The sequence below is a fragment of the Caretta caretta genome, chromosome 7 (assembly GCF_965140235.1).
Source record: "Caretta caretta isolate rCarCar2 chromosome 7, rCarCar1.hap1, whole genome shotgun sequence".
In the NCBI taxonomy this organism is placed as follows: Eukaryota; Metazoa; Chordata; order Testudines; family Cheloniidae; genus Caretta; species Caretta caretta.
In genome coordinates, this window is record NC_134212.1 from 85536194 (window position 1) to 85561761 (window position 25568).

The 25568-nt window shown below is 43.9% G+C and overlaps 1 protein-coding gene across 1 annotated transcript in view; it reads left to right on the plus strand.

Annotated features, from left to right (window-relative positions):
• Window positions 1-25568, plus strand: part of NPFFR1 (neuropeptide FF receptor 1) — a 32769-nt gene that overhangs the window by 2421 nt on the left and 4780 nt on the right. Inside the window, exons 2-3 of the mRNA XM_048857991.2 lie at window positions 3656-3967; window positions 24960-25059. Of these exons, the coding sequence (XP_048713948.1) occupies window positions 3656-3967; window positions 24960-25059 (412 nt within the window). The remainder of the gene's footprint in view (window positions 1-3655; window positions 3968-24959; window positions 25060-25568) is intronic.

A 25568-nucleotide genomic window follows, 5' to 3' on the forward strand; every position in this document is an offset into this window, starting at 1 on the left:
TATAATTTACCTAAATATGGCAAAATCTTCCTTGGGTTGGCAAAAGACACTTCCTTGACACCAAGGTGACTCCCCGGCCACATTTCAAGTCCCTGTTGCAAAGCATAGATTAGCTAGAGCTTCTCAACAAAATGTTTTATAGCAATTATTTTTAACAGGGGCAGAATAATATATTTTTACCATAATCTTGTTCTCAAAAATGGCTCAATCATTTTAGCTGAAATTTTCCAAAAAAATGTCTGCCTTAAGCAGACAACTGGCATGGGAAATTTTACTTAAACACTTAAAGTTTGGCCAAGGTCTAGCAACTGAACACCGTGTCTTGCAATGGAAAGTTTCAGGCCATGTTAACTATCGACATTACCTATTCTGATTAATGAAAGTTGCCTGACCAGAGATAGCTCAGACACAATCCAGTACCTTCTTCTGATTGGACGTGTAGTCTTTAAGCCAAGTTATACTCCACTGTTCACACAGTGACACCAGAAGAGCAGCCTGTATTGCTGCATCCTGCTGTTACCAAAAGCACATCCTTGGCATGCACAAACATGACAAGCAAATGTGCTGTAACTTCTACAGCTCCTGAAAGTGCTGTTTGACTATGAAAAGAGAGTATGTAGAAATGGTGCTTTCTTACTCAACCAGTCTCTTCCTTTTGTGTGAATTCTGAGTTGTGGGGGGGCATACTCTGCTGATGAATTTCAATTTGTGCTCCTACCAGCCCTGCAGAGGCAAAGGATGAGTGGTACAATGGCAGTATAGGGCCCTGGATTGGGACTCAAGAAAACTGGGTTCTATTCCTAGCTCTGTCACTGACTTGTACAACCTTGGGTAAGTCCCTTTATCTCCCTGTGCCTCTGTTTTTCCTCTCACACTTTGTCTGCCTTGTCTACTTCGATTGTCAACTCTGAGACAAGACTATGTCTCACCATTTGTTTGCACAGTGTCTAACTCTATGGGGTTGTGGTCTCAGCTGGGGTCTTTAGGTGCTACTATAATACAAACAGTGAGTTTATTCTGGTTTGAACATCTTCAACAGAATTAACCACTAGATTCTGATCAGAATTTTAATCTTTAATGTTAGTGATACATGAGCCAGAAAGAGGAGCTGAACTTTAAGGCTGCAGGTTGAGTTTGAGGAGCAGCATTTTTTTTCAGGGGGGAGGGGGGCAGGAGATGGGCTTAATACTTGTGAATTAAACAGCTTTGATGTAGAAATGATTGAACAACAATAAACATGGAATCCTATGGTGCCATTCTTACACTTTCCAGAGCAGACCTGAACTGGCAGCTTTTTGTTTGAGATCTAGAACTTCTCTTCAAGTGCAACTGCACCTTTGCTTCTACAGTCACTTAAAACAAAAGAAATCAAATGCTTTAACACACCAAGTACCATATATACTTATTTACTATTAATCATAATGAAGGAATGCAAAGGTGACGTGTTCCCTGTGGGAAGTTGATAGTTCGCATGCCACTTCACATATCTGGTTTATATTTTCCTTATTACATTTCATCTATAGACCAGATAACATCTCTCATCACTGCTGATTGTCACATTTTCAAATAAACAAAACAAGGTCCTGGATCTTGAAGTGCGTCTCCATGAGTTCAGGGCTCTGTCTTTACGGATGCAGTTGCGGGAGCAGACCAAGAAACTGAGTTTGCAAAGGCATCTTCAGTATGACCATGTGAGGTTCACCTTTTTGCCCTAGGGTCATTAGCTCTAATTCGGACATCATTCGTTATCATTGAGGAGATCTCAGGACAAATAATGTTGTACAGGAGAGGCAGACAAGAAAGGGTAAAAGAGAAAGTGGAAGAGAAAGTGTTTGGAATAACAATAAAAGAAACACTAATCAGGACAAGTCCCATTCAGAAAAGCTGTAAAGAAGCCTGTTAATAGTAATTTGGAAGCTCAGAGGACACCAGCAACAGGAGAGGAATAAAATCACAATTAGAATAACTGAGTAGTTAAGAACTACAGAGGCTCAAGCAGGAAAACTACAGGGCTGGGTTTGAAGCCAGAATATCTCCAAAGTACAGACTGTTTGGACCTGGGGCTTGGGTTGGCCCCATCCTATAATTAATAACAATAAAATGCAAAAGGTTTGCAGCCTCTATGAGCCTTCCTCTTTCCCCTAAGTGACCCAAGGGACACAGGACCCATCAGGTCATGACTATTAAGGGTGTATAAAAGTTAATCAAAGCCTATATCCATCAAAGTTTTGGAGCCTTCTGCACAGCTTCTCCTCTGCCTCCCCAAACAAGCTACTTTCCCCCAACCCTCCTCTACCTCCTCTATTTTCCCCCTAACCCTCCTCCCCCTAGCCTGTAGGATGTGAATTTGTCTTTCTCCCAGTCTTAAGTGGAGATGAGTTGAAATCCAAATACACATTTGAAACTCCTAACTCTGGGGTTTCTGTGAAATTGGACTTGGTTCCAATCCATCCCTTATTTTGAGTTTACAAACCAAAACCACTGGCAATGAGGTTTACCAGCTCCCACTGCTTTTGCTAGTCAGTCTTTGATCATCCTCCCAAGAATGGGGCAACCCAGACAATCCAAGTCCACTGCATCAGGAAGTCAGTTTACAGCACTCGGCTGTATGCTGTACCACTCCCTGCTATTCTGCTTCTGATTAACTGCTGAGCCCAGGGCCCCTGCAAACTGTGGGCCCTGATCCCCAGTATCTTGCTCTAATCTTCACTTTACAGCTACTTCATCTTTGATTCTCTCAGTGAGAGGCAGACATCTAGGTCGTACCTGAAGAGGCTGTTTTTGTAAGAACCTGCAGGGGCTAGAACCTGGGTGAATTTGCAAAGTGCAAAGAATGGGCCTCACATTTTTTACATTTTCCACTCAGCTGAAAGTCAGTTGGGATATGGGGGGGGTTGCAGTGGGATCTTGCTTCTATTTCTCAGCATAACCAAGACTGGTGGTGTTAGTCAAAATAGGTGAGACAAAAATGGCAGTAAGATGCCACTCATTTGTAGCTTTTTGTAGTTGGTAATAGCAAGACTTTGCAAGCGTTAATTAAATCATTGTGACATCTCTAGTAACGAGTGTGAATTTTGCAGGGATAATATCAGTTATGAATGATTTCTCGCCAAGCCGTGTGAACCGTTCATGACATCTCTATCAAATGTGTGTGTGGGCAGCAAATAATGAGCCAAGTGAAAATTGGTCAGTGATAGGGCAAGGGCACTGCAGTGCCTGGCCCTGATGGTCAAGAGAGTAACTCCTGCTGAGCTTCCCGCTCCCCTCACACAGATCCTAAGGTGGAAGAGCTATAATAGTGATTACGTGGGGAGAAAGTCTTTGGGAAGGATGGGCTCTGCATCCAGGGGCCATAGGACTGAATCTAACCCAGCTTTCTATCAACTTATCATTTCTTATTCAATATTAATCCTTGAAGAAAAGACCTGCTAGTTGCTTATTGGTTTCTGCTGAGTCATTTGACCAGTTTATGCTGCTATTCTGTCCAGCTTTGCCTCGTCATAAACCATGCACCATTATTTTTTTATATATATAACATGAAAATGTAAATAAAAATAAACCACATAATGCCTTGGAAAAGGTTTGATGTGAATCACATAATCCCTTTACCAAATGGGGCCTTCACGAGTTTATTCTTCTACCTTGTTTCCCGCAGGGGACATTTTTCTCCCCTACAACAGCAGCTCACCATACTCCAAGAATGACAGCAGAACCTGTGTCTTCAGGAAGAAGTACGCTTTTTCGTCTCACTATCAGCACTCCGCCCCCATAGCTGCCCTGTTCCTCCTGGCCTACATCCTCATCTTCCTGATGTGCATGACTGGCAATATGCTTCCAGGTGTCACCGTGCTGACAAATCGGCAGATGTGGACCGTCACCAACATGTTCATTCTCAACCTGGCCATCCACGATCTGCTGGTGGGCACCTTCTGTCTGCCAACCACCCTAGTGGACAACCTGATCACAGGTAAGCAAGGGAATGAACAGTGACCCAGATCACAAAAGAAAAGTCTGAAGGAAGGGAAGGAAAGAAGCGGCTTAGGAACTATGAGTCCCAAGGGCTGGGGGAACTGGAGGAGGAATCTGTTCGAGACTGTTGGATTTTCTTAGTCTGAGGCTTAAGTAATGTAGAACATTGGGTACAACTATTTCCTAAATCATAAGTCTCAGGTCTTCAGGCAAATTTTTCCACATTTCCACCATTCCACCCTTCCAACAGAATTTGTTGATCTTTGACCTGGATGTCCCTCTCCTAGGAACCGAGAGAAAGGCAGGGCCTCTGTGAATAGTACTGAATGAGATCTGGTGGAAATATTGTAAACAAAGGTGGACTTCAATGCAGGCAGAGAGGAACATCTCTGATTATGATTTGCACATTGAATATCGTGATTTTGTCTCTGAGGGTTAAGGGACCAGCAACTCTGTAAACTGATGTTCTCCCTTTAGTCCCATTTCACAGACTGTATAAACAGCAGCACAGTAAGAATCCCCAAGCTCTTCCTGCTCATTCCTTGCCAAGTCTACATCATTCCAATGAAGACATACAGGCCCCAACATTTGTGCACTGTACCTGATACATTCATAACTCCTGGGCTTGGTCCCTCTGGAAGTGATGCAGGTAATGGGGCTGTTTCCGTTGACTGTGAACCGCTCTCCGCTGGTGCACTATGTTGCGGTTCAGGCTCCGGCTGAGCCTCTTGTGTAGGTTTATCTACTGCTGTTGCCAGTGCAGGCTCGGTAGTGCCCTCTGGTGTTGGAGCTGTAGATGGGTTTGCAAGCGCTGGACTCAGTGCTGGCAATGGTTCTAGTGCTGGTTGCTCCACCAATTCTGGTTCTGGGACTGGCTTTGGTTGGGTTTCTGCAATTGGCTCCACTATAGTTGTTTCAGTCACTGGCAGGGGATCCAGTTCCACCATCTCCATCTGAGTCTCCGGTAACACAGACGGGGCCCTGGTAGAAGGCTCAGGAACAGGGATAGGTGGGGAAGCTTGTTTAGCCTGGCTGCGGGTGACCATTCCCACCCTCTTAGCTAGCTTCACATGGTTGGCCAAGTCTTCCCCTAGCAACATGGGAATGGGATAATCATCATAGACTGCAAAAATCCACATTCCTGACCAGCCCTTGTGCTGGATAGGCAACTTGGGTGTAGATAAGTCAAAAGAGTTTGACTTGAAGGGTTGAATCGTCACTTGGACCTCTGGGTTGATTAAGTTGGGGTCCACTAAGGATTGGTGGATAGCCGACACTTGTGCTCCAGTGTCCCTCCACGCGATAATCTTCTTCCCGCTCACACTCATAGTTTCCCTCCACTCTGAGGCTATCTGGGAGGCATCTGGGCCTGAGGACCTCTGGTGTGATTCTGGTGCAATGAACTGTAATCTGTTGGGGTTCTTGGGGCAGTTGGCCTTTACATGCCCTGGCTCGTTACATTTAAAACATCGCCCAGCTGACTGGTCACTGGGCCGAGGTGGGTTGCTGGAGAATGGTGTGGTGGGACGATAAGTGTCTGGAGTGTTCCTTGGGGTGTAGTTGGGGCCTTAGGCTGTCCCTGATAGTAGGGTGTGGTCTGAGGGTGTCCCTTCTGGTATCTGCTCAAATTGTGACCAGGGTTGTTCCTCTCTCCTCCCTCCACCCGTTTTGTTCCGGTTTGCCTCGCCTCTCTGGTTGTCTGGGACTGCTCATATTGATCAGCATATGAAGCAAGATTTTCTGCTGAGTCCATTTTCTTATCCCATAAACGCTGTTTTTATATCATCCTTGGACACATTCAGAAATTGCTCCTGTATCATCAAATCCCGCATTCCTCCAAAGCTACTTACATCCCGTCCTTTGAGCCATTTATCAAACAGATCCTTCATCTGGTTTACATAAGCCACATTACTTAGTCCAGGCCCTTCTTAAGGGTTCGAAATTTTACTCTGTAAATTTCAGGTGTAACTTGAAATTGTTTTTAAAACCAAATCCTTGAATGTATTATTGTCAGAAGCCTCCTCAATAGGCATCTTGTTGAATATGTCCAGAGCTCTTCCAGTCAATTTAGCGACCAATGTGGTCATCTTGTGAGCGTCAGGAATTTGATGGAGTGTGCACACTCTCTCAAAGGTGAGAAAATATTCAGCAATATCACTGGATTCATCATACTGTGGACACAGTCGATCCCATATATGAATTGATGAGGAAGGATTGTTAGGGTTATTCGGTATATTCTGCTGAGCCCTTGCTTTCTCTATCTCCAGTGCACTTCCTCTCTTTTTCCCTCTCCTCCATTTCTTTTTCTTTTGCCTCCATAGCTCTCCTGTCTCTCTTCTGCCTCCACCCTGGCTTTTTCTGCCTCCCTAGCAGCTTTTTCTTTGGCTGGTTGTGCATCAATTTCCATCTGTCTGAGTTCTACCCGTCTTTCATGTTCCTTCTGTCTTTCCTCAGCTTCCAATCTGGCTAATTCCAGTTTCTGTTGGACATTGCTTTCTGTCATCCTAGCCTCTCTGTGTTTAACCTAGCTATACCCGAGAGTTAGAAAGGAAAAAAACCTGTTTGTGAATTCCCAATTCACTGTGCTGTAACCTGATACCTTTGCCTCTGATAGCTGTTCTCAGCCTACAGAAAAATCCTTTTGTTAAAAAACTAACACCTCTGCCTCCAGACAAAGAGACAGAAAACCCTCTAGCTGCTCTCAGTAAAACAAAACAAAACAAACAAAAAAAACCCTCTTCAGGTCTGTGCTTTTGGTTCAAAATGATCTTTGGTTCAAAATGATCCCACTGCTCTGCCACCATGTCAGGGTTCCTTCCCCACTCTGAACTCTAGGGTACAGATGTGGGGACCCGCATGAAAGACCCCCTTAGCTTATTTTTACCAGCTTAAGTTAAAAACTTTCCCAAGGCACAAACTTTGTCTTGTTTTTGAACAGTATACTGCCACCACCAAGTGATTTAGACAAAGAACAGGGAAAGGATCACTTGGAGTTCCTATTTCCCCAAAATATCCCCCAAAGCCCTTACACCCCCTTTCCTGGGGAGGCTTGAGAATAAACAAGATGAGCACAGACCAGCCTTGGATTTTTAACACCCAAAACACGCAATCAGATTCTTAAAAAACAGAACTTTATTAGAAGAACAAAAAAAAGATAAGAGAACAACTCTGTAAGATCAGAATGGAAGATAATATAAAGAAGATAAAACATAGAGAATCCCTCTAGGCAAAACCTTAAGTTACAAAAAGACACAAAACCAGGAATATACATTTCCTCCAGCACAGCGAATTTCACAAGCCAAAACAAAGAAAACCTAATGCATTTTCTAGCTAGATTACTTACTAACTTTACAGGAGTTGGAGGGCTTGCATCCTTGATCTGTTCCTGGCAGAGGTATCACACAGACAGACAAAAGCCTTTTCCCCCGCTCCAGATTTTGAAGTATCTTGTCCGCTCATTGGTCATTTTGGGTCAGGTGCCAGCCAGGTTACCCGAGCTTCTTAACCCTTCACAGATAAAAGGACTTTGCCTCTGGCCAGGAGGGATTTTATAACACTGTATACAGAAAGGTGGTTACCCTTCCCTTTATATTTATGACACTGGGGCTTTAATGAAAGCATCAAATAGCACAAGACTTGGCAACACTGATCTACCTATATCTCTTTTGAGCAATTTGAAGACAGAAATCCCTTCCCACTTTCTACAGTTTGTGACATTACAGGGAATCAAGCCAGTAATGCAGAAACTCTGCGCAAATATCTATTTCCTACACAAGAAGGCAGAGTTATACCAACTCTTAGAGACAAAACAGCAGGAACTTCTAGGGCAGATGTCAGTGGCAAATGTGGGCCTTCTCTCCCACATATTTTTTTTTTTGCGGGAGAGAGTGGAGAGGAGTGTCTGTATTTTTGCTTCTTTATCTTCTTTTTTGTAGCTGACGGTTTCTGGATGAATTATATATTGCTAGCTTTCAGGAGATAATGGTAAACAAACAAATTATAACCCAGTGGGCACTCTGATGCTATAAAGGTTTGCTGAACCCAGAATATCATTGGCAAGAGGCAGCAGCAGCAGTGTGCAGTGGAGTTTTAAATGCTGTGAAGGTCCAATAAGAGATCCAGTCTTTCTCTTTTGGATTTCCCCTTCTTCCCATCCTTACTCCAACACCTGTCAGCCACATCAAGAACATGCCAGTTTATTTCCTATTTCCAGTATCATTTGCAGATCACCTAACATAGGCTGCTTCAGAAACAATACCAGGAGGGTGATGTTGGAGAGAACTCCCCCCATGGGGGCCACTAAAACACCATGTAGATTTCCTGAAATTGGGGGCTAAGATATTAGCAATTCAGATCCACTGCATGGCAGTCTCCCTGCCTTTGGCAGTATCTTCTTTCTCATCCCTCAAAGATTGGAAAGGTTTTCTTGGCAATGTAAATGTGTGAAACTATATCAGGACTGAAAAGTACAGTGGAGCAGCTCCAGAAGTTGATGGTTTCAGTCGTTTGTGTGGGCAAGTAACCACATGATAAAACAACAGCCATACTTGGCACTCGTTGGCACCCTTGTGGTAACCTCAGCAGAGAGATGAAAGACTGACTAGGCCTGAAGAATGAACTCTCTTCTTTCCTCTAAAAAAAGTCCCTCAAGATCAGAGAGGAGGCACATGTAGGGAAGCTAGTTGTCACTGTCACTGGTGGTTCTTGATCTGTTCTGTGAGTAAATACCAGACTGCAATCTCCACCTTTCACAGCTACTAAATTCACAAAAACCAAAGGGCCGGGAAATAGCTGCATTTAATTCAACAGAGAAGCCATCTTCCAGTGAATTGCATGAGATGGCACACTGTAATCATGAACGCCGAGTGCCATTAAAATACAAATAACAACCTGATTGACAGAAAAAATTTATTAGCAGAGCAATTCAATTAATTCCTAAAAGCTGTTTTGCCTCCCTCTCCCTTTGATACTTTTTTCTTTTGTGGGCTGTAGCGTTGAGTGTAGATTTGGCTGGCTGTGTTTCTCTGCAGCAAGTAGATTTCAGAAGAAAGCAGCAATTTGCTTTTCTTTTCTTCCCTATCATCATGAACATTTCTGAAGGGCAAAATATATGATAGGATGTCTGAAATAAGCACGACAGGAGGCTGTGGTGCTCTTATTCTCTCTTGTTACAACAACCCTCTTCCATTGGAGCTCTTGTCATGTACCATGGAGACTTGAAAAAAAGCTCATGAATTAATTCGAAGAATTTGTCAGTGTTGTTGTTTTTAATTTTGTGTGTTTCAAACTCAGTGCAACCAGCTGCGTTTTTTTTCCCTCCATCTACTTAAATGTCATATATGATCCATGAAACTTTCATGCTAGAGTCACTGATTACAGTAAAAATAAAACCAGGCTCATTTAATTGCATTCTTCTAACCAGACATTCAGTAGCAAAAAGATCTGATCAAACTCACAAGTTAAATGCACTGGATTTATTAGAGATTATTTCATACAGGCGTAGGACACTCAACTGTAGGAGTGCAACATTGTTAGGGAAGATAAATCAAACCGGGCTTGTTTGCCCTGGGCTCCCAATTAGAAGAGATGTTGGGAACCCTGCACATAGCAGCAATTTAAATGAATAAGGAAGCTGATCAGGTATGGGATTAGACCACTGTCTTGGACACAAGAGACAAAATAACATTAATATTCTCTACTTCTCCCATGCCTCTTGCTGTTGCTTTTTTTGACCCGCTTACAACTTCTTTGACACGGTTGGATCACGCTATTACTCAGGATCTTTCATATGTCCTGCCCACTCCCCAACCCTCCTAGCAGCTCTCTGAATCCTCTGTGGCACTTATGATGGCTTCCTTATTCCTTTCTCCTTCATATAAGTACCCTTTTGATACTCTTGTTCTATTTGTTGGTCCCCAGTACAAAAGGAAACTAGCATTACAGTGGTGTTTAAAATAGGAATGCGGAGAGTATAAACCAACTAACATAATTTTGATTAGGAAAATGACTAGCATATGTAAAAAATCACTTTTTTTTTTTACTCAGTCTGTTCTCTGTGAGTTTTCCAAGCACACAATATATTCTCACTTATAGTCAAGCAACATCTTTTACTCCTGCTGGCACGGCAGAACCAATTCAGCCGCAGTATATTCTGCTTCATGTTTAGTATCATCAACACAATACTCAACTCAGCTCTCATTACAGAGGGTTAAAATGTGCCAGTGGGGTGATGCAGGACCACCCCTCCCCACAGGGAGAACTGCAGATACTCTGACTCAAGGAATAAAATGCTTCTTGGAGATCCCCAGTGTGCAGAGAAGCATACAAAAAGGAGTTCAGGAGAGTTAGTAGTTTTTTAAAGAGACATTACTGATAGCACAAAAGCAAACTACCCCAATGCACAGGAAAGATAGGAAGTATGGTAAGAGGCCCCCATGGCTTAGATTGTCAATGACCTGAAACTCAAAAAAGAATCATACACGAAGTAGAAACTAGGTCAAACTACAAAGAATGAATACAAAAAACCAACACAAGCATATACAGACAAAATAAGAAAGGCCAAGCACAAAACGAAGTTAAACTAGCAGGGATATATAAAGGGTGACAAAATACATGAGAAATTAAGAGAAAGACCAGGGACAGGATAGGCCCGTTATTAGAAGAGGAGGGAAAGATAATAACAGAAAATGCAGCAATGGACGAAGTGTTAAATGCCTTTTTTGTTTCAGTTTTCACCAAAAAAGTTAGCAATGATTGGAGAACTAATATAATGAACATCAGTGTAAATGGAGTAGGATCTGAGACTAAAATAGAGCAAGAACAAGTTAAGAATAACTTTGACAAGATAGATGTCTTCAAGTTGGTAGGGCCTGATGAAATACGTACTAGCATACTTAAAGAACTGGCTGAAGAGATCTCTGAGCCACTAGTGATGATCTCTGAGAACTCACAGAAGACAGGAATAGGGCAAATATAGTACCTATCTATAAAAAGGGGAATAAAGGACAACCCAGAGAATTATAGACCGGTCAGCTTAACTTCGGTATCTGGAAACATAATGGAGCAAATAATCAAACAAGTAACGGTCAACATAGTTTTGTCAAGAACAAATCATGTCAAACCAACCCACTATCCTTCTTTGACAGAGGAATAAACCTTGTGGATAAGGGGGAAAGCAGTAGATGTTGACTTTAATAAGGCTTTTGGTGCTGCCTCACATGACCTTCTCATAAACAAACTAGAGCAATATAGCCTAGACTAGCCTACTATAAGGTGAGTGCACAACAGCCTGGAAAATCATAAAAATCTTAGAGAGTAGTTGTCAATGGTTCACAACTGAGCTGTAAGGGCATATCGAGTGGGGTCCTGCAGGGATCTATCCTGGGTCTGGTTCTATTCAACATCTTCATAAATGATTTGGATAACAGCACAGAGAATAAACTTAAAGTTTGTAGATGAAACCAAGCTGGAAGGGGTTGCAAGCACTTTGGATGACAGGATTAGAGTTCAAAGTGATCTTGACAAACTGGAGGAATGGTCTGAATTAAATGGTCTGGAGGATGAAATTCAATAAGGACAAATGCAAAGTACTATACTTAGAAAATACAAAATAGGAAATGACTTCCTAGGAAGGAGTACTGCAGAAAAGAATCTGGGGGTTATAGTAGAAAACAAACTAAGTATGAGTCAACAATGTAATACTGTTGCAATAAAAGTGAACATCGTTGTGGTATGTATTAGCAGGAGTATTGTAAGCAAAACACAAGAAGTAATTCTCCCACTCTACTCAGCACTGATAAGGCCTCAACTGGAGTACTGTGTCCAGTTCTGGTACCATGCTTCAGCCAAGACATGGACACATTGGTCAAAGTCCAGAGGAGAGCAACAAAAATAATGAAAGGTCTAGAACACATGGCCTACATGGAAAGGTTGGAAAAATTGGGTTTGTTTAGTCTGGAGAAGAGAAGATTGAGAGGGGAAATGATAATGGTTTTCAAGTACGTCAAAAGTTGTTGTCATAAAGAGGAGGATGATGAATTGTTCTCCTTAACCATTGAAGACAAGACAAGAAGCAATGGGTTTAAATTGCAGCACGGGAGATTTAGGTTAGACATTAGGAAAAGCTTCTTAACTCTAAGGGTAGTTAAGAACTGGAAGAACTGGAGGTTCTGGACTCTCCATCACTAAATGTTTTTAAGAGAAGGTTAGACAAACACCTGTCAGGGCTGGTCTAGATAATACTTAGTCCTGGCATAAGTGCAGGGGACTGGACTATATGTCCCTCCCAGTCCTATGATTCTGTGAAACTGCTACCTCGTTCAAGGGATTCAACATATTCTTCTCAGCATAATGGAGTGGAGCCTTGGCTCCATCTTCTCTTCTCCAGTCCCTGTGCTTTAGAAAGGAATTATCCTCTGAGATCAGGATCTGAAATTCTGCTTGACCCTTATGCAAGCTGCACAAGTGGAGAAGGCTCCCTACTCTTTCCTGTTACTGCTCACCTGCATAAGTGCTAGCCAGGTCTAGTGCAAAATCTGTATTTTTGGTGACAGTATGAGAAGCAGAAAGAACCCAGCTTTCAGGTCCCTGGTACGTTTTCACTGCTATCAATGAGAAGAACCATCTGGGTCTCATATCATTTTAACAGTACCACTTTTCAGAGTATACCTGAACCTAAATACTGGAATCTTTGTGTCTGGGAAAGGTATCAAGTAGTTTTTTCCTGACGTCCTGTACACTATGTAATTTCCTCTATGTCATATGGTATGTTGTGTATCTCAGCTTGTCCTGCCATCCTCTCCACCTCCCTACTGGCTGAATGTTAATAGGAGAGAAAACTTGTAGTGAAATAGTTTAACTACCGGCTATGCTAGACACTACAATGTAATAATTAACATAAGCACATTTAATACCCTGCTGCAAGTCCAGTTTGAAACCACAGTAAAAAAAAAAATCGGTGTTTACATTTAGCGTTAAATTTTCTACCTCCCTGGTGGCTTAGTAATTAGTTCTCTAAACTGTCAGGTGGGAAACCTGGGCCCAATTCCCAGTTTCTAGCCCTGTAAGCAAATAGAGATGCTCAGTCTTTAATGTCATGGCTAGTGTGTACATGTACCACTGCCCCCTCTCGGACGGAATGCCAAACTTTGTCAAATGTGTTAGATAACATCACTCTCTACTGGCTACAGAATACAAAGATATAAACCCTCTAATACTTATATAGTGGTTATTCATTTACTGAAGAGGTAGTTTGCACTATATAACAGACAACACCATGGTGCAGTAAGCCATAGTGGATAGTTTATGGAAAGGAGGGAAGCTACAGAATTGCTCAACAGACTATGATCCCTCTGACCAGACTCTGAAGAGAACCCTGTCTAGTTTTAGGATGCCAGACACAAAGATGGTGGCTGCAGTTCAGAGCGTGAGAGCCAGATTTAAAACAGAGAAAAAGCTGATGCACTCATCTGGGCTTTTTAATAATGCTGGCCAGCTCTTTTGGTGGGGAAAGGACATTAAAATTCCCCCCATCTCTTCTGGGTCACTCTGTATTAGATATTGAGTTTTCTTCTTTATTCTCTGTATTACCATAACTAGGAGCCCCAGGCATGGACCAGGACCCCATAGTGCTAGGCACTCTACAAACATTGAAAAAAGACAGCTCCTGCCCTAAAGAGCTTACAATCTAAATGTAAGACAAGAGAGAACAGATGGACAGGGGAGTATAAGGAAACCATGAGACAGTATTGGTCAGCATCATAGGCAGTAGTACCAGTGGCCTACCCCATCAAGTTTTTTGTAGGCAGCACACCAAAGGAGAGTTTTAAGGAGCAATAATGACGTAGCTTTGTGGATGTTTAAGGGGAGCTCCTCTCAAGTGGGAAGGGCAGCATGAGGGAAAGCACAAAGTGCTTGTTTGAAAATGTAACTAGTGGGCAATAAAGGCTGGCATCATTGGCCAATCAGAGGTAGGAATTTACCTCTCAATAGCAAAGGGGCAATAGAATAGATTGTGAAGGACATGAAAAGTGAAGGCAAGCAGCTTATGTTTGATGTGATGGAGAAGGGGAGCCAGTGGAGGGATGCAAAGAGAGACATGACATGATCAGGTTGACAGGCTAGGAAAATAATCTTTGCAGCAGCATTCTGAATGGATATGAGAGGCGCACAATTGCACTTGTCGAGCCTAAAGAAAAGGCTGTTGCAGTAATTTAGATGCAAAATGATGAGATCCTGGACAAGAGTTTCATCTGTGTGGATGGGTAGGAAAGATTGTGTTTTAGAGATGTTATGCAGATAGACTCAAGAAAAATTTAGACATAGCCGTAGAGAGCTGTCCAAGTCAAAGATGATGCCCATGCTAGGGACCTGAGTGGGAGACAGGATTGATGCTGTCCACAGTGATTGAGAAAGGAAATAGGAGGGAGAGTTTGAGGGAGAGGGGGAACTTAAGAGCTCTGTTTTAGCCATATTGAGCTGATGGCTAAACATCCACGAGGAGATGTCAGAGAGACAGGCTGAGATTTTAGTTTGAACAGAAAGAGACAGGTCTGGAGCAGAAAGGTTGATCTGTGAGTTATCAGCATAGAGCTATAAGTTGAATTTTTGTTTGTGGATGCAATTATCCAGAGATAAGATGAAGAGGAAGAAGAGAAAGGGACCAAGGACAGAGCCCTGTGGAACCCCCACAGAAAGGTGGGGGGGGAGGTAGGGCAGATTCCCCAATGGATACGCTGAAAGAACGATTAGCCCCTGGAGCCCCATAAGATTACATTTATTTATTTACATTTTATTTATTTATTTATTTAAAAACATTTTTGCTGTTAACAAGCATATTATCTCTGGAGAAACAAATCCACCGTTTGAGAACTGCAAAACTATACATCTCTGATGGTATCTTCTAGACTGAGCACTGAGTCCCACTGGGTAGATAGAAAGAAAGATTAACCGAAATAATCTATACAGAAGCCCCTGGAGCCCCATAAGATTACATTACATGAATATATTGTCTCATACTATAGAATTAGAATTTATAATCCCTATTCCATGATGAGATAGTTTTAATTAAGATACATTATAGCTCAAAGCTATCTTTAGATAGGTTTTTTTTCCCTCAAAAAGCATTTTATCAAAAAAAATCCGATTTAAATTAAAAAAATCTGATTTTTTAATTTTTTTTTTAAATCATTGATTTTTATCCACCCTGGCTTGCAGCCTAAAACTCCAGGTAGTTCTTTCACAGGCCAGACAACTTCCCACCCTGGGCTCAATACTTCTCCCCCACTTTGTCTTTGTTTCTTAGGCTTTGTCTACACTACACAGCTTTTAGAGAGACAGCCGTGTCGCTAAAAGTCGGGCAGTGTAAACGCTGTTTGTTGGCATTTTTGCCAACAAAGTACTTCCACCCCCTATAGTTATATAATATAACGGGGATTCGCGTTGACAGGAGAGCTCTCCTGCCAACAATGAGCTATTTACACTGGCACTTGCTGTGGCAAAACTTTTGTCTTTTGGGGGGGAGGGGGGGAGTGAGCTTTTTTTAAGCACCTGTGAACAACAAGTTTCAGAGGAACAGCCGTGTTAGTCTGTATTCGCAAAAAGAAAAGGAGTACTTGTGGCACCTTAGAGACTAACCAATTTATTTGAGCATGAGCTTTCGTGAGCCACAGCTCACTTCATCAGATGTGTACCGTGGAAACTGCCATTTTTGAGAGCTCATTCTTAATCTTTCCCTGTTTGCTGTAGAGGATCTTGATCAGGTGATTCCGCAGTTTCTTTGAGAGCGTGAGGCACAAGCTGTCAGCATAGTCTGTGTGGTATGTAGATTGTAATGGATTTTTTACCTTCAGTCCTTTTGGTACGATGTCCATCTGTTTGCATTTGGAAAGGAAGATGATGTCTGTCTGTATCTGTACAAGTTTTTTCATGCAGTTGATAGATTTCCACTCCATACGGCTAAATGAACAACAAAAGTTTTGTCGTTAATTGGCAGTGTAGACAAACCCTTAGATGTTCACAGCAGTCATCCTGAACGAGGATTCAGTGAAAAACAAACCCTGATTAACTCACTCCCATAGGCTTTATATATGGCAGGAATCTTTTGTCTTTCAGTGTGATTCCCACCCACCCCTCTGTGGAAAAATACTGGTGTTCTATTATGAAGTCCAATACCAGGTGACTTGAACACATGACCCTGCAGTGTCAAAGCAGCCATGATTCAGAGGCAGTTTATAGCATCCCAGGAAAGCTGCTCAGGAAGGCGGGAGATTAGCATCTTCAAAGACCTATTGTTCTCTCTAATGGTCCATTGACTTGTCCCCAGCTAGCCAGCCAGACTGATTGCATTCTGTCTGGTGCACGTTCCCCAGGTGCAAACACTTTTGTAGTATAGATGTATTCAATATTCCTAATTTTAGATACAAAAATGATACATGCATACAAATAGAATAATCATATTCAGTAAATCATAGCTTTCCAATGATACCTCACATGATCTATCCTGCATAAAATACATTACGACTATGACACAATCCTATCATAATATTACTATGAAAAATATGGGCAGCAGTGTCACACAGGCTGACTCAACAAAGAATGAGATTTTTGAAAGATCAGGACATTTTTTTCTTGTTTTCTTATAAATTGTGAACTATAAAGAGCATCGCCCAAATGCATCCCTGTTATAACTTCACCAAATTTGGTGTCTACATAAACCTCCTTTTTTCACTTTATTGTAGAAATATTATCTTTGTAATGCTTCATTTGCAGTGTGTGACATTTTAGATAAATAATAGGTTAAAACTTCTCTCCTCTCTTTCAACCTAAATTATCACAGTGGCTAGCTTATTTTTCACAGTGTGAATGGAACAGAGCAATCACATTATGTATGGTAATTAGCAGGATTTGTTAAAGCCTACACATGATGCAACACACATAAATGGAGTACAATATAACAGGTAATTGTTTCTTACTGCTTCTCTGCATCAAATACTTCCCACATCTCACTGCACATAGTTCAGTAATAATGCTCCTCTATTTCCAAATACACTGCAGAAGGGTCACTACCCCCTATGAAATGAGAATAGATTATAGCTGCTTAACAAGTAATTTGTTTGGTTCCATCTAACCCAACAATTAAGAGGATATGTGCAATAGAAAAGCTAGAATGTACAGCCTACCTATGATGTAAATGGTAATGCACTAGATGTTTTTCCACAAGTGTCAGGTGCATTAATCAATATAACTCCCAGCAGAGCACATAATTATGGCAACAAGTTGTTTAGTAGCATGTCAGAAATGCTTAGGTAAGCAATGACCTCACTTAGGCCCATTGGGATCGGGTTTGCATCATAATACAGAACTAGCTTTATGATCCTGAAATGCGGCAAACAGTGAAACAAGACTGTATAATTTATGCTAAGGCAATCTTGTTCCTCCCCAACTCTTTCCACAAGCTGACGGGTGCTGTGTTGAAGATGGAAATTAACACTTTTTCTTCTGTTCATGAAAGTTTTGAGGGTGGCTTCTCATTTCATTCTTTCCAGCCTGACTTCCGGAACAATTTCTAGTAAATTACTAAACACCAAACAATATTTTCTTAGAAATTGACTGTGAAGTTTTAGAGATTTGGAATGCACGGTGCAGTCAAAGCTGAGTTGGTTGCCAATTCTTTTACCTTTCTACAGACTGGAAATAATGCCTGCCCAGGACTTGTCTTCTGTGCTGCAGCCATGCAAACTGGGGTGTCATTAGGTGTCAACGTTGTTGGTAATCTGTAGAGAGAAAACTGAAGTATCCAAATTGAAATAGGCCACATTCATCACAAGAATAACAAGCAGTCTTCCCGAGTTTCTCCCATGGGAATCCTTCACTTCTTGGGGAGGGCCCCTAAAGGTCTCTATATTTCTCCCACTCTGTACCATCCTGCCTTGGATATTGGGTTCCCCACTCTTGGGCAACTGGACTGCAGTCCTTATGGATCCCAACAGCAACAACTTTTCTAAAATTAGGAGGTGGGGTTCCTGCAGAGAAGATGCAAGATACCACCGTTCCCCTAGGCCTGAGGGAACTACCTCAGTACTACAGCAATCCCAGATCGTGAGAATCAGATTGGAAATTGAACCAACCCTTTGCTACAGAAAGTGAAATAAAAACAAATGTACTAGTGCAAGGTGAAGGTAACAGGGAATGCCAAAGCTAAGGTTCTTCTAGAAATATTACCTTATTTATATATTCAACATATAAAATATTTTGATTACTGTTTAGGCTGTTAAATATATATATAAGGCCAAATTCCATGCTGGTGTAAACAAATGCAATTCCATTAAGTCAAGATCATAGTATGATCCAGTTTTCTTCCATGTGGATCAGTTAATGTTAATATGAGAACCTTAAAGTATGTTCTTCTCGGACATGTGCTTGCTCATGTCGATTCCATTTTAGGTGTGCGCACTCCCATGTGCACAGTTGTCGGAGATTTCTGCCCTAGCAGTATCCGGAGGGCCTGCTGTTGCGCCCCCCTGGAGTGGCACTCCCATGTGGCAGTATATCAGGTGTCGCCAGCCCTGCACCCTCTCAGTTCCTTCTTACTGCCCGTGACAGTTGATTGAAGCACCTTGTCTTGCTTCGCAAGAACAGTAGCAGTTCATGCATGACTTGTTAGTTGTGGTTATACATAGTTTCATAGTTAGTTAGTTGATAGTGTTAGTTGGGGCATGTTGCTACACTTGCAGATGTAGAGCACTGGGAGTTAAACCAGCCCTCGGAGAGTGCAGTAGGGAAAGCGCTGCAGTGTGTCCACACTGTCAGATTCAAGCGCACTGCCGTGGCCACATTAGCAGCTCTTGTAATGCCCCAGAGAGCAGTACATTGTAGTAGCTATCCCAGCGTGCAAGTGGCTGCAACGTGCTTTTCAAATGTGTGTGTGGGGGGTTGGAGTGTGACAGGGAGCGTGTTGTGTGTATGTGAGGGAAGAGAGAGCGGGCTTTTGGGGAACTGAGAGCGTGTCAGCGTGCTGTCTTGTAAATTCAGACAGCAGCAGACCCCCCTTCCCCTCACCTCTCTCTCTCACTTATAGCAAGCAGCATTCCACACTAATGGTTGCTTTGTCCTGGAGCAGATAAGCAGCTGGCTGTCAGAAACAGAGCATATCAGCATTCCTACAGCCGAGTTCTAAACAATGACAAGAGTGGCCACTTGACTTAAGTAGATTATGGGATGTTTCCGGAGGATGATCAGAGCGCAGTAATGCAACACCTCGTTCATGCTACGCTGGGGCATTTCAGCCGAGGCGCAGCAAGCGTTATGCTTCTTGTGGAGGTGGATTACCAGGAGCGCTCCAGCTGCAGAGTCCAGGCGCTCTAAGTGCCTTGCCAGTGTGGACGGGTCGTGAGTTAGGGCGCCTGGGGCTGTTTTAATGCGCTCTAACTTGCAAGTGTAGCCAAGCCCTTGGTCAAGAGTGTCCCCCATTGGGACTTTGCCCCAAGCGGGGTATGCCCTGCGCGCTTGGCTTTAAGCCATGTGTGTCATGCATCAGGCCGATGCCAATCAGCGATCTGCACGATAGCTGCCTTAAGCTTCTGGGAGAAGGCCAAGGACAGATGCCGGATCTGTAAGAACTTTTGCCCGCGGACTCAGAAAGAGCAGGATATCCACTTGAGGGAGTTATTGATGGAGGCTGCTCTTCATCTGGTGTCAGAACCCTACACTGAGGCACCTACGCCCAGCACTTTTGGCCTCGGCACAGGGCGCACCGCTGGCACTGGACTTGGCCCAGCACCGCTCTGTCTCACCAGTGCCGAAGAAGAAGCTCAAGAAACGAAGCCCCTCGGTACTGAAGGACAGAGGCGCATCAGGCAAAGGACCTCTGTCAGGCCATGCACCTGCTACGGACAGTCACGGGGTACCGCAGAGGTTGAACCCACCAGCCCCGCCAAGGACCCACTCCACACCCCAGACAGTGGCAAGGGTTCCCAGCCTATGATGAGGCCCGCAGTGCCCGAAACGGTCTCGGCGGCCAAGGAGCAAGGCCGACTGACTCCGCAGGTGTCACGCCAGGTGACCAACACAGCTCCGCTTGTGGCACCAAAGGGGAAGGCCACCAGGGTGCTGCAGCATAAACTGGCAAAACACCCCAGTTCGCCGGATCGCAGACGCAAGTCCCCCTTGCTGTGGCCTCAGGACCCAGCACCGCATCCTAGCTTGCCAGCCGGACAGCCAAGATCTCCATTGAGGTCCCCTCCTACTAGGCAGGGGACTAGACTCATGGCACCGCCCCTGGTACCAACGACTGTCTGGCCATAGGTTGCCTAGACACCCTCTCCCAGAAGGTCTCCTCATCATCGGTCCCCATCCTGGAGGGCTCGCTCGTGGTCTCAACGTCGGTCACGCTTCCCCCAGTACTGCTCCTCCAGCAGGCGGCACTATTCCCCGTCGCCCCGCCATTCACCTACCAGAGTCAGTAGGCAGACTCAGTTCTTGATAGCCCCACTGTGGTCACCGGAGGGGCAGTGGTCAGGTTCGGTGGTGGCCCGCGGAGTCCTCCAAATGGCCTGGGATGTGACAGACTTGGCTATCAGGGTGGTCCTGTCAGCGGTAGCCATGTGACACAGCTCCTGGTTGCAGGCTTCTTGGCTGTCTCAGGAGATGCAGACCACAATACAGGACCTGCCATTTGAAGGTTCAGGGCTCTTTTCTGAGCTAACTGACTCTAGGCTCCATGGGCTCAAGGACTCCTGAGCCACCCTCCATTCCCTGGGTCTGCACACCCCGCAGCAGTCCAGGAAGCCATTCCTCCACCTCCACCTCCTCCCCCCACACAGTCTAAGTCCTGGGGGGCTCCCAGGTCTGGCCCCTACAGAGGAAGAACAAGGACAAAGGGCCTAAGAGATGCTACCAGTCCTCTTCCTGTCTGGCTGCTCAACTTGACCCTCCCAGAAGTCAGGGAGGCCAGAAGCAGTCACTTTGAGGGTGCGCTCGAGGATGGCGCCGCAGCCAATGTACTGGATTCAACCCTCCCTTTCCTCAATCACTTCCGTCCTTTCCAGTCGGCCTGGTCCTGTGTCACCTCGGACCGCTGGGTGCTAGATACCATTTATTCGGGCTACACCCTGCAGTTTACAGTCAACCACCCCTCCCACCCCCCTTCCCCGTCCCTCTTAAGGGACCCTTTTCACAAGCAACTCCTCGTTCAGGAGGTTGAAAACCTCCTTTGCCTGGGGGCTGTGGAAAAGGTTCCTCAGAACATGGAAGGCAGAGGATTCTACTCCTGCTACTTCCTAATTCCAAAGGCAAAAGGGGACCTCAGACCCATCCTAGACCTGCGTCGCCTCAGCGAGTCACTCCAGAAGTTGAAGTTCCACGTGGTCATCCTGGCCTCCATTGTCACTTCCCTGGATCTGGGAGACTGGTATGCTGCCCTCATTTTAAAGGACGCTTACTTCCATATTTCCATCATCTGACGCTACATCTGACAGCCTGGCTGCTGAGGGGCTAAACTCGCAGGAGCAGCAGTGCTCGACTGAGGTTTAGCGCGTCCTGCTGGGAAGTAGGAAGCCCTCCACCAGAGCGACTTACCTGGCAAAGTGGAAACGGTTCACCTGCTGGATCGTGGACAAAGGTGTCCATCCCGAATGGGCTTCTCTGGATCTTATTCTGGACTAACTCCTGAATCTCAAGCTCCAGGGCTTGTCCCTTTCATCCATCAAGGTCCATCTAGTGGCCATCTCAGCCTTCCACCCACCCTTTGAGGGCAGGTTGGTTTTTGCTCAGGACATCATAGCCAGATTCCTTAAGGGCCTAGACCACCTCTACCCAAAAGTCAGAGATCCAGTCCTGCCGTGGGATTTGAATCTGGGGCTGACGCAGCTCACGGGTCCCCCTTTGAGTCTCTGGCTTTTTGCTCCCTCCTTCTCCTTTCCTGGAAGGTCGCGTTCCTAGTTGCAGTGATGTCGGCCTGCCGAGTACCCGAAATTCAGGCACTCCTCTTGGAGCCGCCATACACGGTCTTCTACAAGGACAAGGTCCAGCTCAGACCAGGCCCAGCATTTCTTTCCGAAGTCATCTCTCAGTTTCATTCGAGTCAGGACATTTACTTACTAGTCTTCTTTCCAAAGCTGCATAAATCGGAGGAGGAGCATAGGTTACATGCCTTGGACGTCCAGAGGGCTCTGGCCTTCTATATTGACAGAACCAGGCTGTTCCATAAGTTGACACAATTATTCGTCACCGTGGCCGACAGGACGAAAGGTTGCCCTGTATCCACTCAAAGAATTTCTTCTTGGATCACGGCCTGCATTCACTTCTGCTATGACCAAACGAAAATGCCACCTCTGGCGATCATCACCGCCCACTGTACCAGAGCGCAGGCCTCCTCGGCAGCTTTTCTGGCCCAGGTGTCTATTCAGGACATCTGCAGAGCAGCCACCTGGTCATCTGTCCATACCTTTGTGTCCCACTATGCGTTAACCCAGCAGGCCTGGGACAATGCTGGCTTCGGTAGGGCAGTACTGCAAGCTGCTAAGCTGTGAACTCTGAGCCTACCTAGAATGGAATTGACATGAGCAAGGACTCAAAGAAGAAAAAAAGGTTATCTACCTTTCGCAACTGTTGTTCTTTGAGATGTGTTGCTCATGTCCATTCCATTTTCCACCCTCCTACCCCTCGTTGGAGTTACCAGCAAGAAGGAACTGAGAGGGTGCAGGGTTGGCAATGCCTGATATACCGTTGCATGGGAGTGTAACTCCAGGGACGCCATAGCCAGCACTATGGATACCGTTAAGGTAGAAATGTCCTACAACTGCGCACGTGGGCAAGTGCACACCTAAAATGGAATGGACATGAGCAACACTTCTCGAAGAACAACAGTTACGAAAGGTAGGTAACCGTTTTTTCTACTTTGAAAAGCGATTCTGTAAAAATGCCATTGTGGGGTTCCATCCTTATTGTGTCTCAGTGATTACCAAATGTGCTCAATTAACAAGTAAAAAAGATGTTTTTCTATCTGCCAGTCCTGAAAACTCAATCTGGGTCTGATATTTAGACTGGGTTCTTTCTATCTGAAGAGTAATAACCTTAAGGTTCTTGCTGGCCAAATTAGGTCCTATGCAACTCTAGTGTCTTCAGATTATACTCTTATTTACCTCTGTACAACCCTTTTGCCTTGCAAACAAATCTGCTGAGGTTACACAAGATAGAATAGGATCAGGTTCACTCCAACTTAGCTGTGTTATATCTGCAATGCTAACAGGAGGAAAAAGAATCACATGTATTTTTGTCATTGAGGTAAGCAGATCTGACTCTGAATACACAAAGGACCCAAAGTGATTTATCAGAAGGTGTCACTTTTATACAGCCACTTCTCAGAGTAAAAAACAAACCTTTAATTTTTGCATTTCTTTACATATTTTGACACAAAAAATAACCTTAACATTGCTTTTATATAGTTATTTTGTACTTAAAGTGCAAACTTACTCTGGCAAGGGACAACGCAAAAAAATCGCCCTTCTTACTCAGCCAATCTGCTCCCTGCATTTATTCAGTCATAGCTGCTGATTTTGGTAACTAAAATTTTATTTTTCTCCTTTTAACTCCTGAGCACCCTGAAGATTCACCACAGGTTTAGGGAACTGGATAATCATGTAAATCATCACCAGAACTGTTAACTAAGTTCCCACTGCAGGACCTTTATTGAGTATCATGTACAAGCCAAAGAAGTCCAGCTTGGCTTTTATATCCTATGTTTCATTTACAGAGCTGGCAGTTAGAAAAAATATCTTTTTTTATTTGTATACTGAGCACATTTGACTTGGAAATAGTGAGCAAGAAAAGAAAGCCCTACAAGTCATGTTTCATAGAAGAACCACATTGTAATAAATGACAGGTTTCAGAGGAACAGCCGTGTTAGTCTGTATTCGCAAAAAGAAAAGGAGTACTTGTGGCACCTTAGAGACTAACCAATTTATTTGAGCATGAGCTTTCGTGAGCTACAGCTCTGATGAAGTGAGCTGTAGCTCACGAAAGCTCATGCTCAAATAAATTGGTTAGTCTCTAAGGTGCCACAAGTACTCCTTTTCTTATTGTAATAAATATTGAGTTAGACTATTAGCTAAGTGCCTGTGCAGATGCTGCACAAAAATGGAAATCTGGTTATTAATGTTAGAAATATTCAATACAACTCTAAAAGAGGATGACCAGGGATGATATTTATGTCTGGCTATTCACTAGGTCTTGGAAGAATGTGGTACACTTTAAAGAATATGTAATTATGCAGAATGTCATGGACTGGAGTATGGCTTAGTATCATCCTCACCTCATGCTGGCCCAGAGTTATCCACACCTTTTTAAAAAGTCACTACATTACTAAAGGACATGTTAGTGTGATAACAAACCACAAGCCTAGTACCAATTCAGAAATTGATTTGTAATCACATGACCAATGGGTACATCTAGAGGAAATTGCTGAATGCATGCTGAAATCAAGCTAAAACTGGTACATTTACAGGCTTTGGAATATATCTGCAGGGGATTGCTGAACACCTGTAAAAATTTTAATAGCTGTGAAAACTGCACAGTTCTCTAACTGCATTTAGTGGCAGCATTGATGGTTTACAGGGTTTGGTCCAGACCTCAGTCAGAAAGATTGCGACCAAAATGCAAGGTAGAAACTGAGGGTTAAATGGGGTATCCTCAGGCTTGTGAATTAGGCATCACCCACATTGTATGGAAGAAAATTGGATTTACTCTGTTTTTTTTCTTTTAGAAAAGAAAATTACTCAACTGCCAAGCGCCAGCTCAGTGCAATTTAGATCAGACAGATCACAAATCCTTGAAAGTCATGTTTTATGACCGGCAGTTTATCAGCCTGTTCACAAGGCTTAGGTTTGGCAGCTCTGCACAACCCTAGGTGAATGCAGCTTATTCTGCATAGTGGGTTTCTGGTGGTCTAGGCCCTTAAGGAATGTGTCCCCATGATGCTATCTGTGTAATTCCAGGTTGGCCACTTGACAACATCATGTGTAAAATGAGTGGACTGGTGCAGGAGATGTCTGTCTCCTCTTCAGTTTTCACTCTGGTGGCCATTGCAGTGGAAAGGTAGTGTCCACAGTACTCTCGTTCTAGCCATTTGCCTGCTGAAAACAGAGCAAGGTTTTGCAAAAAGAAAAGGAGTACTAGTGGCACCTTAGAGACTAACCAATTTATTTGAGCATAAGCTTTCGTAAGCTACAGCTCACTTCATCGGATGCACAGAGCAAGGTTTGTGGTCATTTCAGTCCTGTTTCTCTGGGAAGCCCCATCTGGTAGCAGGATACTGCATCTTCACGGTACCTGTTTTCCTCCCCTAGAACATACAGGCTGAGTGCTGTTTGTGTTCCATCAGTCCCTCACCCCATTCCCTTGGGATCCAGGAGATACAACAGAAAATGTGTGTGATGGTGGAGAGAGAAAGAAAATTGAAGAGGAAGACAAAAAGGAAAGAAGAGATTCAGGCCTACCATATATTGGCATGTGAGTCCAAGATGTGTGCAATGGGCAGCCGGGAAGCTAGAAAGGTAACTGTCATGGATCCACAGGATTGGTGCTATGGCTCCAGCTTTGGAAGG